The sequence below is a fragment of the Condylura cristata genome, unplaced genomic scaffold (genome assembly GCF_000260355.1).
Source record: "Condylura cristata isolate star-nosed mole 26May11 unplaced genomic scaffold, ConCri1.0 scaffold00028, whole genome shotgun sequence".
Classification (NCBI taxonomy): domain Eukaryota; kingdom Metazoa; phylum Chordata; class Mammalia; order Eulipotyphla; family Talpidae; genus Condylura; species Condylura cristata.
This window is the reverse complement of record NW_004567129.1, coordinates 13,205,942-13,221,135: the sequence shown is the minus strand read 5'-3', so window position 1 is coordinate 13,221,135 and position 15,194 is coordinate 13,205,942. Positions and strand designations below refer to the sequence as shown.

At 43.0% G+C, this 15,194-nt stretch overlaps 1 protein-coding gene across 1 annotated transcript in view; it reads left to right on the top strand.

The window, feature by feature from the left end:
• HYDIN (HYDIN, axonemal central pair apparatus protein) overlaps positions 1–15,194 on the top strand; it is a 289,232-nt gene that overhangs the window by 38,387 nt on the left and 235,651 nt on the right. Inside the window, exons 6-7 of the mRNA XM_004690198.2 lie at positions 4,832–5,031; positions 12,928–13,052. Coding sequence (XP_004690255.1) covers positions 4,832–5,031; positions 12,928–13,052 — 325 coding nt within the window. The remainder of the gene's footprint in view (positions 1–4,831; positions 5,032–12,927; positions 13,053–15,194) is intronic.

Here is a 15,194-nt window from a genome sequence, read left to right as displayed (position 1 = left end):
TTCCCTTCTGGGAGCTCCCCAGTCGCCGATTCCCTCGCAGTTATCTACCTTCTAGTGAGTCCAGGGTGTTTTCGTTTGGGTTAAAACTTGTAGTAAGTGAGTCTATAGTCCGTTTTCGGTCCTCAATTCCTATGCCGGCTTGGACGCGGTGATCTCGGCGTCTTTACTCTGCCGCCATCTTCCGGAAGCTCTGGTGGTTTTTAATATGGGTCATACTCACAGGTGTGAGGTGGTATCTCATTGGATACCATTGTAATCAGAGACGATACTTGAAATATCAGTCTTCAATAATTTATTGACACTTGTTTTGTCACCCAACATCTGGTCTATCCTAGAGAATGTTCACTCAGATATTGGGGGTTGGAGTGTATAGAGGGGAGCTCTGCTATGAACTTCCCTTTAGAAAGCTGAGATATCCAAGAAATTATTAAGTAAGCAATTGAATGATTATTTGTGACAAAGACACATGTAGGAGCCAGAGGTAAATGTTTGAACATCATAATGGCAAAGATGGTACTTTGCACCGGTGGGTGGGCGATGAGATGATGTTAAGGGTGAGTGTAGATAGGAAGATCTTGAGAATAAGAAGGGTTTCCAACAGAGAATGACACCAGTAAGGGATAACTGTGAAATGGGAGAACAACCAGGAGACTACATTGCTCTGGAACTCAAATAGATAAAGTATTTCAAAAAAGAGGAAGAGGTCAGCAGTGTCCCAAACTGTAAAAAACAGAACATAGTAGAATGTGGAATCAGTCATTAGATTTGATAAGGTCATTAGTGAACTTGGCATGAAGGAAGAATTTCTGTGGAGTGTTGGGTTATGGAAGCATGATGGGTGGACTGGAGAGGGAATAGAAAGTGGGGAGGTGCTAATAGCAAGTATAAATAACAGGCTTGAGAAAGGTTGCTGTGAAGGCTAATTGGAAGAATGGGCAGTAGCTGGAGGTGAATGCTGGGGTCAAGGTAAGGTTAAAATGCTTAAGATGGCCCTCCCTGGTGGCGCAGTGGGTTAAAGCACAGCACTGAGAATCTAAAGCCTCTTCCGCATGAGTTTGACTCCCGCCTGCCCCGGAGGTGACCACGTGGTGTGGCAGACCTCTCCTGACCCGCCCGCTGCTCCCCTCAGCAGTGTGCTTCGTTGATCTGCCTGTTCTGTTCCCCACTCTGTCTCTGGTGAAGCCTCCGCATCTCTGCATCTCTGGCCTGTACCCCAGTTCTGTATGCATAAATAAATAAATCTTTAAAAAAATGCTTAAGATGAGGCTGTTCAAGGATGATTATAAACTAATGTGTGAATATTCAGTAGAGGGGAAATTGATGTTTCAGGGAAGTGCTGGAGTCAGTGAGAAGGGTTACTGTCTAGAACACAGGAGAGGAGTTGGTTGTAGGCAGGAACAGTGCTGAAGGCAGAGTTCCTGGGTACGGCAGTAGGTGGAGAGGTAGATTTAATGATGGCATCGAAAACAGAAAGACAAAGATGAAATTCATTATGTTAAGTGGATGGTTTGTGCATGAACTATGAAATAACCATATCATTGTGTACTAAGGGCAACAGTGGTCAAAATAAATTTGGAATTCTCATCTCATTTCAAGCTTAAAGTCAATGGGCATTGTCTTTAAATAGATGGGGAAGTGTAGATGTTGCTAGAAAGCCTAGACCCCTTTCCTACTCCCCTAGTTGAATCAAATAAAGAATCAAATGGTAGAGAACAAGGCACAAGAGACCTGATCAGTCTCATTTTTAAACTGATTGGCACTTCAGAATTGAGTCTTCTCTTCTGAGGGTTGAATTTCTGATTGAGAAATACTACATACTAAATACTTATAACTTCTTGGGGAGTTTATAGTGATTTTGAGGGACACTGAATGTTAAATTCCCTGGTTTCTGATCAGATCTGGGTTTCTCTGTGTTAGCCTTCCCTCCATCAAATTTCGGGGTGGAGAAAGGCAAAAAGAGGACTTTGAGGACTTAGCCTCCTTGTTGGTGCTTCACCTTGGATGTCTTGTGAGTCGTCGGCTATAGTAGAAGAGACATCATTTTCCTTTACTGGATACTTTCTTTTTTTTTAAGATTTATTTATTTGTGAATACAGAACTGCGGTACAGGCCAGAGGTGCAGGGCGGTGAGAAGATTCACCAGAGACAGAGTGGGGAGCAGAACAGGCTGACTGACGAAGTACACTGCTGAGGGGAGCAGCGGGCGGGTCAGGAGAGGTCTGCAGCGCCATGTGGGTCACCTCCGAGGCAGGTGGGAATCAAACTCATGCTGCAGTGGCTTTAGCTTCTTAGTGCTGTGCTTTAATCCGCTGCGCCACCAGGGAGGCCCCTTTACTGGATGCTTTAAAGGACAGAGTTATTGCCTTGTTTGTTATCTATCATGGAGCTAATGTAAAATGAAGATTCATTCTTTTCACTTCTCAGAAGAAAAAAATCTGCCATTTTCATGTTCTGCTGTTTGTTTTTTTTTATTTTTTTGAAAGCTTTGAAAAATGGACTTGTTGGAAGGACGGCTAATGCTCAAAACGTGGATTGAAATTTCATCTGGAGAGTATTACTATATAGGATCCCATTTTAGGATATACAGTGATTCCTGGCCAAGTTTTTTTGCAGTAGAAGGGAGAGAGCTCAGAATAAATATTTTGACTCTGAATGATGACCTGATTGCCCTGAATCTAAGTGTCAGAGAGGCATATCCACCAAGCAATCACTTTGCTTGCAGGCTGGCAAGGGCCTCCCAAATAACATCTGAATTAATTGCAAGCCAGGGGAGCAGTATCTGATGCTATATTACGTAATCTAATAGAATCATATTGAATATAAAACTTCAGCATTGGAATACATTTTTAAAGGGGTTGTTTAAAGAATTTCTTCATAATTTCTTTGGTGGGTATGTGAGCTAATTATAAACAAAACATATTCTGGAAAAACTTCAAATTTTCCTCATCTGGACATATGAAAAGGTTTGAAAACATCCCTGTGGATATTTCAGTTAGCTTCCTAAACTGCTTCCAGCTGTCTTTATTCCTATCCAGCAAGGCAGAGAGTAGGTACATACAACATAAAATAAGACCAGTTATTCTGGGATCGCTTCTCATCTTGGATTCAGCAGGATCTCTTGTCCTTTCTCTTAAAGCCTTAGTTAAAACTAAGTTTCCAGATATGCCAGGCAAGTTCAGTTTCTGATTCCCAGCAAAAACTTTGTTTGCTGGGTTCTGTCTCCTAAGAAAAAATGAAAACAGTCCTTACTGCTTTAGGATTCTGATGTAGTCACACTAAACTGTTTCATTGCTGAATTCTATGGCTTTCTAGGGCCAAGTGTGCTTAATGGCGTTTGTGCTGCCTCAAGTCTGAGTAGCATTATCTCAAGCCTGGCACTCCCCTCCAGAAGCCAAAGCAGTTAACTAGCAAAGAGTCTAATAACTCAACTTTAATAAATGTCATGACCATTGCCATCTAACTTTTATCACTTGCGCTTACTGTAGGACCTTTATGTTTGCATTTCCTCTCATCAGGAGCACTCCCTGGATCTCACCCAATGGACTTCTTTTGCTATTCAGGTCTCCCCCATAAAGGTCACCCACTCAGGGAGGCCTTTTTGTCCTACCTCGAGTGTCCCCTCCCTCGCTGTCACTTTAAAATGTGTTATTATCTGTAAAGCCTTCTCACTTTCTGGAATTACCTTTTTCAATTATTAACATGACCAGAGTTAGCATTATTATTAATCATCCTAATGACAAGAGCAAATAGAAGTTTTCTCAGTGTGTCTTACACCAAACCTTTGTATTTTAAATACGTCTTAGCAGTAAAAAAGTATTGAATATTTACTATTCACAACACTGAGCTCAGCAATTAGCACACTAGTCCAGGTCATTTCTTGTCTCAGTCCCCAACATGGCTTTCTGATGGCCCCCTCCTCCATTTTAGCCTCCCTACTGTCCAGTGTCCACAGAGCACCTGGTGATTTTTCTAAAAGTGGTTTACTTTAAACTTTTTCTTTGCTACATTGAGGATAAGAGTTCCATTTTCTATATTATGAGATGGCATGGAGGGTCATAAGCATCTGTATTGCACTTAGATTTGGGTGATGCAGTTAGCTGCTGTTACATATAACTCAACCACCCCCAAATCCAGTAGCGTGAGGTAATGGACACTCACTGTTCCTCACAGACTGTGGATCAGCTGGTCTTCCTGGGCCCACTCACACATTGTGGGGAGGGGTGGCGCTGCTCGTCCTGGCTGGGCCCACTCTGCGTCTGGGCTGTCACCAGGCTAGCACAGCCCTGCTTAGGTGCCAGGACATCATCCTGCAGTGACTGGATGCAGCTGTTTCCCACAGCAGTGGCTGAGTTCCAAGAGCAAGACTGCAGATAACCAGTCTTGAGGCCTCCGATTGGCACAAGTTAGCAAAATGGCCACTTTCCACTGGTCAAAGCACAGGGTGGAGAAATTACTGGTATGGAGGAGCTGTGGTATCACACTGCAGAGTGTGGGCACAGAGAGACCACTGACTGGGTCTTGAAGGGGGCATTGGGTGTGGCAGGATACAAGGGAACTGGTATCATTCCTCAAAGACAAATGCCCTTTGACCTCCAGCCACCTCTCTGAGATCTGGGAAACAACACAGAGCACAGACTGCTCTAGGCTTTAGCCCTGGCACTGCTCTCTCCTCCTCTCCCAGAAACGATCTCATTGAAAGTTCATCTCTTATGTTTTTGCAGTTCCAGAGAAAACTTTATGTTGAGTGATGCCTGGGATAAGCTATATGTCTTCATGGTTGTCGTGCTGGTGTTGGAGTCTCCGCAAATAACAATGGCACCTTGCCTTGCAGGATTATGCCCACATGCTGACCTGTGTCACTGAGAGAGAGAAGTTCATCGTGCCCATTAAGGCCAAAGGGGCACGAGCCATCCTGGACTTTCCCGATACGCTTAACTTCTCCACATGCCCTGTCAAATACAACACCCAGAAGATTCTGCTGGTACAAAACATCGGCAACAAAGACGCGGTGTTTCACATGGAAACTCATAGGTAGGCATGTCCTCGGCTTTTGTTTCTGATTGATGCCAGCTAGTTCTGGTCAGCACAAGTCATTTGCTAGAATAGCAGTCAGGCGCCAACTGCTCGTTAACAGTCTTGGATTGCAGTGCAGGAAGATGCCTGTTCATCCCAAACAGGAAACAATATTCAAGGTTACCAGTTTGGTAGTAATGGTGTTTTGAAGAGCTGGATAAAAACCTTTCTATTTAGCATAGAGACTGGCCCAAAGGGAATCCATTAACAACCATATTTGTTTTGACTGAGAATTTTATAACTGGCTGTGCTTGTTTTCCATTGCTATTGCAACAGATTGTCACAAATTTAGTGACTTGAAACAACACAGATTTATCATCTGACATTTCAGTAGGTCACAGGCCTCTCTGCGCTGAGGCCAGTGTCCTTGGAGCCATGTGCCGTAGTGCCGGGGGAAGACACCCGCAGGCAGTGTCCGCTCTTCCTCCCATGTGTCCTGGGAGCATCACTGTGTACGGATCATTTCTTGTAGCTCCGGACTTCTGTCTGGTATCCTGCTTCTTTATTTTTTAAAGGACTTATTTTTATTTAATTTATACCTGAACTGGGGTGTAGGCTAGAGGTGTGAAAGGTGATATGATCCACCAGAGACAGAGTGGGGAGCAGAACAGGCGGATCTACTGAAGTACACTGCTGAGGGGAGCAGCGGTGGGACAGGAGAGGTCTGTTGCACCATGTGGGTCAGCTCCCTGGCTGCGGTTCGAACTCTTGCTGCAGTAGCTGTGGAGAGCTTCAGAGTGCTGAGACTTAACCCCTTGCACCATCAGCGAGGCTCCTACTTCTTTTTTTGGTTGACTAATACTGTTTCTGGCAGCACAGGTCTATTGGAAATTCTTTCATGTTTTGTCTGTCTGAAAAAGAAGTCATTGTTTTGCCCCCATTTTTGTAAGTTATTTTTTCCTGTAGTATATTTTCTCTGCATTGATGATTATATATGCACCTATTTTTTTTTTCTAGTACTTCCAAGGTGTCACTTCCTTGTCTTTTCGATTACATTTTTCTAATTGAAACTCTGCTGTCATTTTTAGCTTGATTCCTCTCATTGTGACTGCAGTAGCCCCGTTTACCTGCAGAGAGATTCCCACCCCCACTGGGTGCCTAAAGCCATTCATAGTAATGAATCTGTATGTGCTGTTTTTCCCTGTACATACACGCCTATGACAAAGATTTATAAAATCAGTACAGTTAAGTGATTAACAACATAACTATTAACAGTAAAATAACTACTCAAAATAATTATGGCAAGATATTATAATAAAACTTAGGTAAACGAGCTCTTCTCTCTTTCACAAAATATCTTAGTGTACATATTTTTAGATCACGGTTGACCAAGGGTAACTGCAGTCACAGGACGTGAAGCTATGCATAAGGGGGTGCATAGTTTTGTGTGCTGTCTTTGAGATCCTGTTACATTTGGTTTAGCAGTTTACATATCATGGGTCTAGGTATGGGTTTGGTTTCAGGGTTTTCATTCTGTGTTGGTTTCAGTCCTGAACGAGGTTCTGTGAGCTTTCCAGTATTTGGGAAGCACATCTCAGCTGTTGCCTCTTCAGATAATTTTTCTGCTCCATTCTCGATCTGTCTGCCAGAAACAGGAAAGTCCATGCATGCCCCATCTGGGGATAGGGAGAGTGTCCGTGTTTAGTTGTCAGCCACTCGTGTGCCCTGATAGCTCAGCTCTCTGGTGGGTTCGAGAAGATGTTTGTCTGGTTTTGGTTTTTTCACTGTGAAAAGGGGGGGAGACACTCTAGCTTTCTAGGTAGATGTGAGATTCTGAAGCAATTTAGATGAAATTAACCATCAAGGGGAAAAAAAAAAAGTCTTTTTGAAAGTCAGCCATCACCCATAAATGCTTGTGAAGCCTTCATCAGTTTATGGTGAACTCCCCACAACATCTGACTGAGGAGAGGCAGGTTGCTGAATTGGGTCACCATGACTTAGAAAGAATACATCATTTTTATTTTTAAACAAGGCCTCCCAGAACCACTATCCGTAATACATTAAAAACTTCCTGTTGCCTTGGTACTTTTCCTATTAAGCCTGTGAAGCATAGCTTCCTGAACTGTTAAATCTTAAAAGCCACAGAATAAATGGCTATTTCTTACATTTTTACAGTTTCTTCCATTTGCATTCATGTAAAAGTGAAGTAAAATCACCCCACAAATTTACTAATATGAAGTTGCAGGAAAGATGTAAACCTTTTCTTTCTGTTCCCCTACATAAGAATGCCAACCACCTTCTCCTAATATGGAAACACCAATCAACTCAGGGACTAGCCGAGACTCCCAAAGACATCAGACACTAGTCCAACACCCCCGTTCTACAGAGGAAGTCAGGTCTAAGAAGGGAAATGGCTTATCCAAGCTCACTCCCCAGGTTAGCTGATAGCCAAACCTGAATTAAAACAAACATGAGTCTGTCCTGGGCGTGTTTCCTCCCATCCATGCTTTCATGTCCCGTCTCCCCCCCCCCACCACCACCTCCCTTAGCTTTCCTAGCGTCCCAGGTCAGTTGGATTCCAGCTGGGTCTCACCATTGGGAGGCCCCAGGAGAGGTTGAGGGTGGGGAGAGCCCTGGGTGTTTCTCTTTCCTCAGCCTTTAGCAGAGCTCCAGCAGTGGCTGCTGTCAATCCTTGATCCTCCACCAGCAGCTGTTAGCACTGCCTCTGGCTCCAGCCCAGGAGCCAGGTGGAAATGGCTTCTTTCTTTTAGTAATCCCTGAGCTACCTTACCCTCTAAATTGGACTCCTTGCTTCCATCTTCTGTGTAATCAAGTCTCTCAAATAAATTCCCTGTTTGCAAACATTTTTGTTTCCCTGTTTGGACTCAGCATGAAAGAGTAGTTACCCGTTCTTTCCACAAAAGGCATATTTTCCAACCATGTTTTCAATTCTGTGAGCCAAGCTCAGGTCCTCCCAGTAAGTCCCCTTTCAGTTTAAGAAGCCAGAATAGTTTTCTGTTGCTGGCACGCGCGAACCTCGGTGGCTGTGGCGAGAAAGGATGTGGGTAGGTCTCTGGTCATGTCGTGTTGAATCAGGCTCTCTGGAGCTCTGACAAACATCCATTCTAAAAGATGCACAGGGGATTGCGCTGCCCAGACAGGGTGGAGGCCGCCCCTTCCGTGCTGGTGACTGGCAGTAGCTACGGGATCGCAGTGGATACAGTTGGAAGTATTGGAGTCAGTATGCAGTCTTGGGGCTGCCCTCTGGAGTCAATCTCTAGCTGGATCCAGCACCTCACAGCAAACTGTTCCAGAAGCACATTTTGTTCTTTTCATTGAAATAGTGATTTAGTGGATGGCTACGTTTATCAATGGCTAGCTGCCTACAAGTTAAAAAAACGAAAACTTTCCTTGTATGGCCGTGGCACCCATTAGACTTGGGCTCCTCAGGTGCAAAGATTGTAGACTCCTCTTTCCGTTTGTACGTTCCCAGCATATAGCAAAATGTCTTGAATAACTAAATGCTCAATAAATGTTTATAGGATGCCTAAACAAAATATATCACAAAGACAAAGCTTCACCTATAATAATTTTTAAAAATTGTGCTCCAAGTACTATAAAATAGGCATAATTTTTTTGTACCAATAAAAGGAGCTTCAGTGTGCTATAAAATAATACAGAGAAGAAGATAAACCACTATTTTTCAATTTTATTACAAATTTGACCTGAAACCCTGGTGTAGGTATCAGAAAAATTTTGACTGCTCAAGGAGGATTATTTTTTGGAAGATGAAGTAGAAAGGATTAAGAAGCTAAATCCTCAAGTGAGGAATCATTTCATAAGAAAGATTACCTGGAGAAATAATACTAAAGCTATATTCATATTTAACATGTTAGAACCAGCCATTTAGTCTTCTGCTAAAATATTGAATCATTTGGATGGAATAGTTTAGTTCTTACAAGCAGTTCATGGTGGATTGAACAAAACCTCAAAATCTTGCTCAATGACTCATGATTTTTCAGAAACACAAGTTCCCTCCCCAGTCAAGTATTGGGTATTCATGAAGATGCGATCTCAAAACCAAGCATTTTGCCTCACACCTTTGAGGAACAGTACCTTTTACCAATTTGTAAGACTATTTTCTGATACTTGACATTATTTAGCCTGTTCAGCCCGTCTGCTTTTAATACAGTGAATTACAAAATGGAATTACAGACGATGTTTAAGCACCAGAATTTAACACACTCTACCCAATCTGATTTATTGCAAAAGCTTAGGCAGCTCTAAGTAGCAGTGGTTACCCCAGGTGATTTTCTACTAAAGAAATTTTGTGTAATATGAACCCAGCCATTAGCGCAACAGGAAGGTATCTGTTACCACTGTATGGGATTTGGAATTCTGGAGGTCCTAGAGAATGGTCATTTTTTTCTTTAGAAAATCAGCTTAGATTCTGCCTGGTAATACTATCCAACTGAATTCAAAGCCATTCTTTCGTTACCAAGAAATGTTTGAAAAGAAAATGAAAACACAACACAGGAATAAAAATATTAGGAATTAGGGAGACAAAGACAGAAAAAAAGGTTACAGCATTGTTCCAAAAGCCATGTGGCTGGGCCCAGTTCTCAGCACTTTAGATTCTTACTGAGAAGGTGAAGAAGGAAAGACATTTGAAGACTCCAAGACTCACCTTCATCTGCCACGAGGCAGAGGTTCCTGAGATACTGAAAACCTAATCCTTTTCTATTCCACCACAAGGTTTTAAAGATCAAAACACTTTTAAAAAACAATTTATTTATTTATGCATACAGAACTGGGATACGGGCCAGAGATGCAGGGGAGGTGAGAGGATTTACCAGGGACAGAGTGGGGAGCAGAACAGGCAGATTGACAAAGTATACTGCTGAGGGGAGCTGTGGGTGAGACAGGAGAGGTCTGCTGTGCCATGTGGGTCACCTTCAGGGCTGGGGGTTGAGCATGCACTGAAGGCAGCCGCTGCTAGCTTGCAATGCTGTGTCCTAACCTGCTGCACCACCAGGGAGGGCCAAGGTTAAAACACTTTTATAGATATTGTTATTTCCCTTTTAAAAAGTTGATGTAATTCAGCTCATGGAGACTCCTATAAGTAAAGCACAGTACATGGGTGGTGAGAAGCGCAGAGATGCATGTAACACATGGCTTCCATGTCCAGGTTGAATTGGGGTGGGCAGAAAGACCTTAAACTTAAAAGGCAGCCTTTTCTAGTTCTGCTCCACCACTGTCTCGTTGGGTAATTTGAGGCCAGTTGTATGTTTTCTCATGTCTAAAATACAAACAGTACTTTTCTCAGAGGTATTTTGAGGACTGGAAGAACTGACATCAGGGAAGTGCCCAGCGCAGAGCACATGTTCATGAGATTTTTCTTTTCCTTTCATCTGAAGAATCTCTAGCTACTCAAGAGAGCCAGACTTGAAAAGAAACTACAGTGTGAGATCTATTGAAGTAAGAGGTAAAAAGAGTTATCCCCTCTGAGAGGAAGGAGACACAGTTGTTAAGAGGAAGAATCGGAAAATTCTGTTTAAGGGGTGACTTCCAGTCTTGACAGAGGAGTAAGGCATATGGAAAATGGCATTTCTTTGTGACCCCAATAGTTCGGGGATGTCTGTTTAGGGGACACAATCTGGTTGTAAGGGTGAGGAGAGAGAATGGGGCGTAAAAATTAAAGCTGTCACATCCCATGCCACCTGACCACACCCTATCCCACACCCCAGCCTGACTTGGACTCTGGCAGGTAGAGAACATCTTTGGACAGATGTACTTGTTTGATGGCAGTGTAAAAACTTGTGAATACAGATTGTGTTGGATCTAGGAATTTTGAACTTTCTTACATAGATCATAAGGACCACTGGCAATCTCTGCAAGTTCTCTGCTTGCCCCTCCCTGCCTTATTTTTTTCTAGGTCACATATACATCTGTATATATGTCTCACATAACATCGAATCAGAGACTGAAATATCACCATCTTTTATAAAAAAGACCCACCCATCCCACTCCACCCCAACCTGATTTGGACTACAGCAGGTAGAGAAGATATTTGGACAGATGTATGTGTTTAATGGGAATGTAAAAATTGGTTGGGGACAGAGCGTGTTGGCCTGGGATATCTGTTTAGGAGAATCAATCTGGTTGTAAGGATGAAGAGAGAATGTAGGTGTAAGATTAAAGCTGTCACATCCTATCCCACTTGATCACACCCTAGATTGTTGTATCACAATCTTTTGTAAAAAAAGATTGATGTGTTAAGACCTGTGAGTGTTTCTGCACATTCTCTCTCTAGAATGGTATGAAGGACCGGGAGGAGAATGAGAAAAACCTGAACTCATCCAAATACAGTAGCTCCTCCCAGGCGCATCTTCCTACTGAGAAGTGACAGACATCACAGTGACCATCACAATAACAATACTTGTTTAGCAGTTCTTGGTGCAGGCATTATTCTAAGGCTTGACCCACAGCAACTCCTGCAGTCCTAGGCAGCTGTTGTCCTTTTACAGAGGAGGAGAGTGAAGGTTAAATGACTTGCTCAAGGCCATGGCAGAGCTGGGTTTTGAGCTCAGTTGGCTCTTGGCTAGGCCATGGTGCCTCTCCAGCAAAGCCTGGAGTCCATTGGGGCACTGGTGCTGTAGGCACTGGAAAAGGAATGGAAAAAGAAGTGTAAGTTGAGGGAGATGCAAATGGAGGGCACCAGAGAACATAAACAGCATCTGTCTTCGGGAGCACCAAGAGGGCCTGTGGTAATCATCGCTGATGTTCCCCTGGCTGTGAATGCTGGATCCACACAGAAAGCCTAGGTTTTCTGAAATTAAGTTCATTATCTAAGGGAAGATTTAAGGAATGAAGATTCCAGAAACGGTTGTAATAGAAGTAAATAATCAGAAACAGCTTAGCCTGCCAGATACCTTGTACAAACACATTACTTTGAAAAACTAGCAATTTAAAGAAGTGAAATGGACCATGAAAATAATTAAATGGGCTGGCTTTCCTATTTTGAAGGAAGAAATCTGTAAGTTGTTTAAGGTACTTTATGATCAGACCCAGCACCTCTTTCCTGCTCCCTTCCAGGACAAGGCAATGGAACTATTTCCCATTTCCAAATCCACCTTCCCTCCCCCAAGTCTGCCCCAATTCTGTTTTCAAGCATGGTCTTGTCCCCAGTTTTCTGTCCCAGAAGCACTCTCCAGCGTCTGCAGTGTGTGCCGGCCTGTGGGGCGGGGGCGGCTGTCAGCAGGTCTCTTGCCTTCAGTTCAGCCAGTGGGAGAACTGGCAGACAGCCAGATAGGGAGGGTGTGTGGGCAGGGCCCCAGGGGCTCCCCTGTGAGGCCTCCAGAGCTGACTCTCCCTCTTCCCTGCAGCTCCTGGCTCCTCATAAGCTCCAGTCTCTTAGGATTCTCATGGTTCTTTGGACTTAGAACCCTGGTGACAGCGTCATCTCTTACTGTTCCTTCACACCCCTTGTGAAACAGACCCTTACATTTATCTCATGTGCTCTGTTACCACTCTTCTTCTGGGGTGCTGATATTTTTTCCATTATGAAGCCTTCTCCTCTCAAAACTTTCGTAAAACTTGATTTTCATCCCCTTAAAGGTACTGTTCTTTTGCATATCACAGTATTTATGTCCCCTACTGAAGTCACTCAGTGAAGGTTAAAAGAATGGCTGTGTGGCAAGGGCAACAAGCAAGAATATCTTCGCACCATTTAAGTTTCTCTTAACACTCACTGGTCTATTGTTTTAACTTTGAAGCTGAAATTGTCTCACATCAGAGGAGAATTACACCTACTGTCTGAGTCACTGACCCCCGGAGGTGGACCCGAGCTGTCGGCCGCCTAAGCCCCCACTTCTAGGGATGGATTCTGATGACAGGTCTCCCTGTGTGTTGCAGGCCTTTCTCCGTGGAACCATCTGTTGCAACTCTTAATGTGGGAGAGTTCATGCAAATAGAAGTGCAGTTTGATCCCCAGACGGTGGGCAACCACAGCGAGAGACTTATCGTGTATTATGACACAGGTATGCACAGGTCTTTTTTTGTAACAAGTCACCTTAAGGAAGGTAAGGTGAGAAATATGATGAAGCAGAATGGGAAATATGAAGCAGAATAGGAAATGCCCATTTTGGTGGAATTAGAGTAAGCCAGGACCCACAGCTAGAAGACTGAAGAATGAGTAATCCTGACAGACATGTTGAGCCAGAGCTCTGCCCCACCTGGATGGTTTTACCAGAGTTGGAAAGTCTGAAGAATACAGGGCTCAGGAAGGGTCCTCTACCCAGAAGTCACACCAGTAGATTAAGGTTATTTACATGTAAATGGGACTTGAAGGTAGCTTTATGGCCCTTGGCTTTTCATTTGATTTATTGCCACTTTTGTCTAACATTAAAAATAAATAAACTCCTGTTCAGAATGTTCTCGTAGCAACCACTAGTTTTTGTAAGCTCAGTTACTTTCATCCTCAGGATGTGCAAATATCTTATTTAACATCCCCCTTAACTGTAGCTATTGCCATTAACATTTTCTTGAAGGCCAGAACCTACAAACCACGTAACTTACACCTTGCTTTTGCAAGAATCGTGTAGCTTGCATGTACATTGTGTAGTTCTCCAAAGTTGGCTTTCAAATTAATATTTTATCATTGCCATTTATTATTTCACAAGTTGTCTCATTTCTTTCTCTCATTTTTCACCCTTTCATGTTGATGGCCTACACTGTGTGCATCAGAAGGGTATTTTAGGGCAAATACAGAAATGCACAGGCAGGGGATGAGCAGCGAGTGACCCTTGGTCGCAGTTCAGAGCTACTGGCCTTGTGGATTCACACCTGAGCAGGACAGTGCAAGCCCTTTCCTGAGGGCTTGAGGAGACACTGTTCTGACTCCACATCCGGCACACCAGCCACACTCAGCCCGTGACACAATCTGTATTTCTTGCATTTTAGCAATTGCCATGATGCACTAGCTGCTAGCATGAGAAACCTAACTTGAACTAGCTTAAGCAGGAAGGGGGATTTTGACCCTTGTAGAGTAACAGGAGAAGGTTAAAAGTGTAGCTCATCACACGCCGTGAGAGTTCCAGTGGTTGTCATTAGTGGTTGCGTTGGCCTGTTTATTTTAGACACATTAGTGGTATAAAGTGGCATCCTCTATAACGATTTTAAATTACAATTAAAATAGAAAATTTCATTTCTCTAATGATTAAATTGTCTTGAGCCCCTTTTCTAATGTGCTTCATGGTAATTCTTTTTGTTTTTATTTACATTTTTAAAAATTGTTTACAGCATTCTTCATTTTTTTGTACAATATATGCTTTTTCATCTCAGTTGCAACCCCCTGGGCTTCCCACCACCATTCACCCATGTTCCATCACCATAGTCCTCTGTGTTCTTCCCAGCCCTGTTTTAATCCTATTTCCCTCCCTCTCCCCAGAATATTTGGTTTATAGTTGTTTGTTTATTTTAGTTTTTACTTTATTACAATTACTTCCCCCTTCCCCCTCTGCCCCCATCCTTTTATGAATGAAACCGTCTGGTATTTTTCTTTCTCTTTCTGGCTTATTTCACTAAGCATGATCCTTCCCAGTTCCATCCATGTTGCCATAAATAGCATGAGTTTATTCTTTTTTGATTGTTGAGTAATATTCCATTGTGTATACACTACATCTTCTTGATCCGGTCATCAATTTTTGAGTATTGGGCGGATTCGACATCTTCCCTATAGCACTGCAATAACTAGACAAAGACCTGAAACCATAAAATATATAGAAGAAAATATTGGTGAAACACTACATAACATACACCTCAGTGACATCTTTAAAGATATATCACCCAAAGCAAAGTACATGAAGGAAAAGATAAACACCTGGGACTATATCAAATTAAAGAGCTTCTGTACAGCAAAAGAGACATTAGCCAAAACAAAGAGATTGTTTTGGAAGAAAATTTTTGCACACATTACTAATGATAAAGAACTGATCACAAAGATCTATAAAGAACTGGGCCCTCCCTGGTGATGCAGCAGATTGGAGCGCTGCACTTGAAGCTAACCAAGCTGTGGCCACTTCAGTATAAGTTCGATTCCTGCCCTGGAGGTGATCCACATGGCACAACAGACCTCTCTCTCTCTCTCTCTCTCTCTCTCTCTCTCTCTCTTTCTCTCTCTT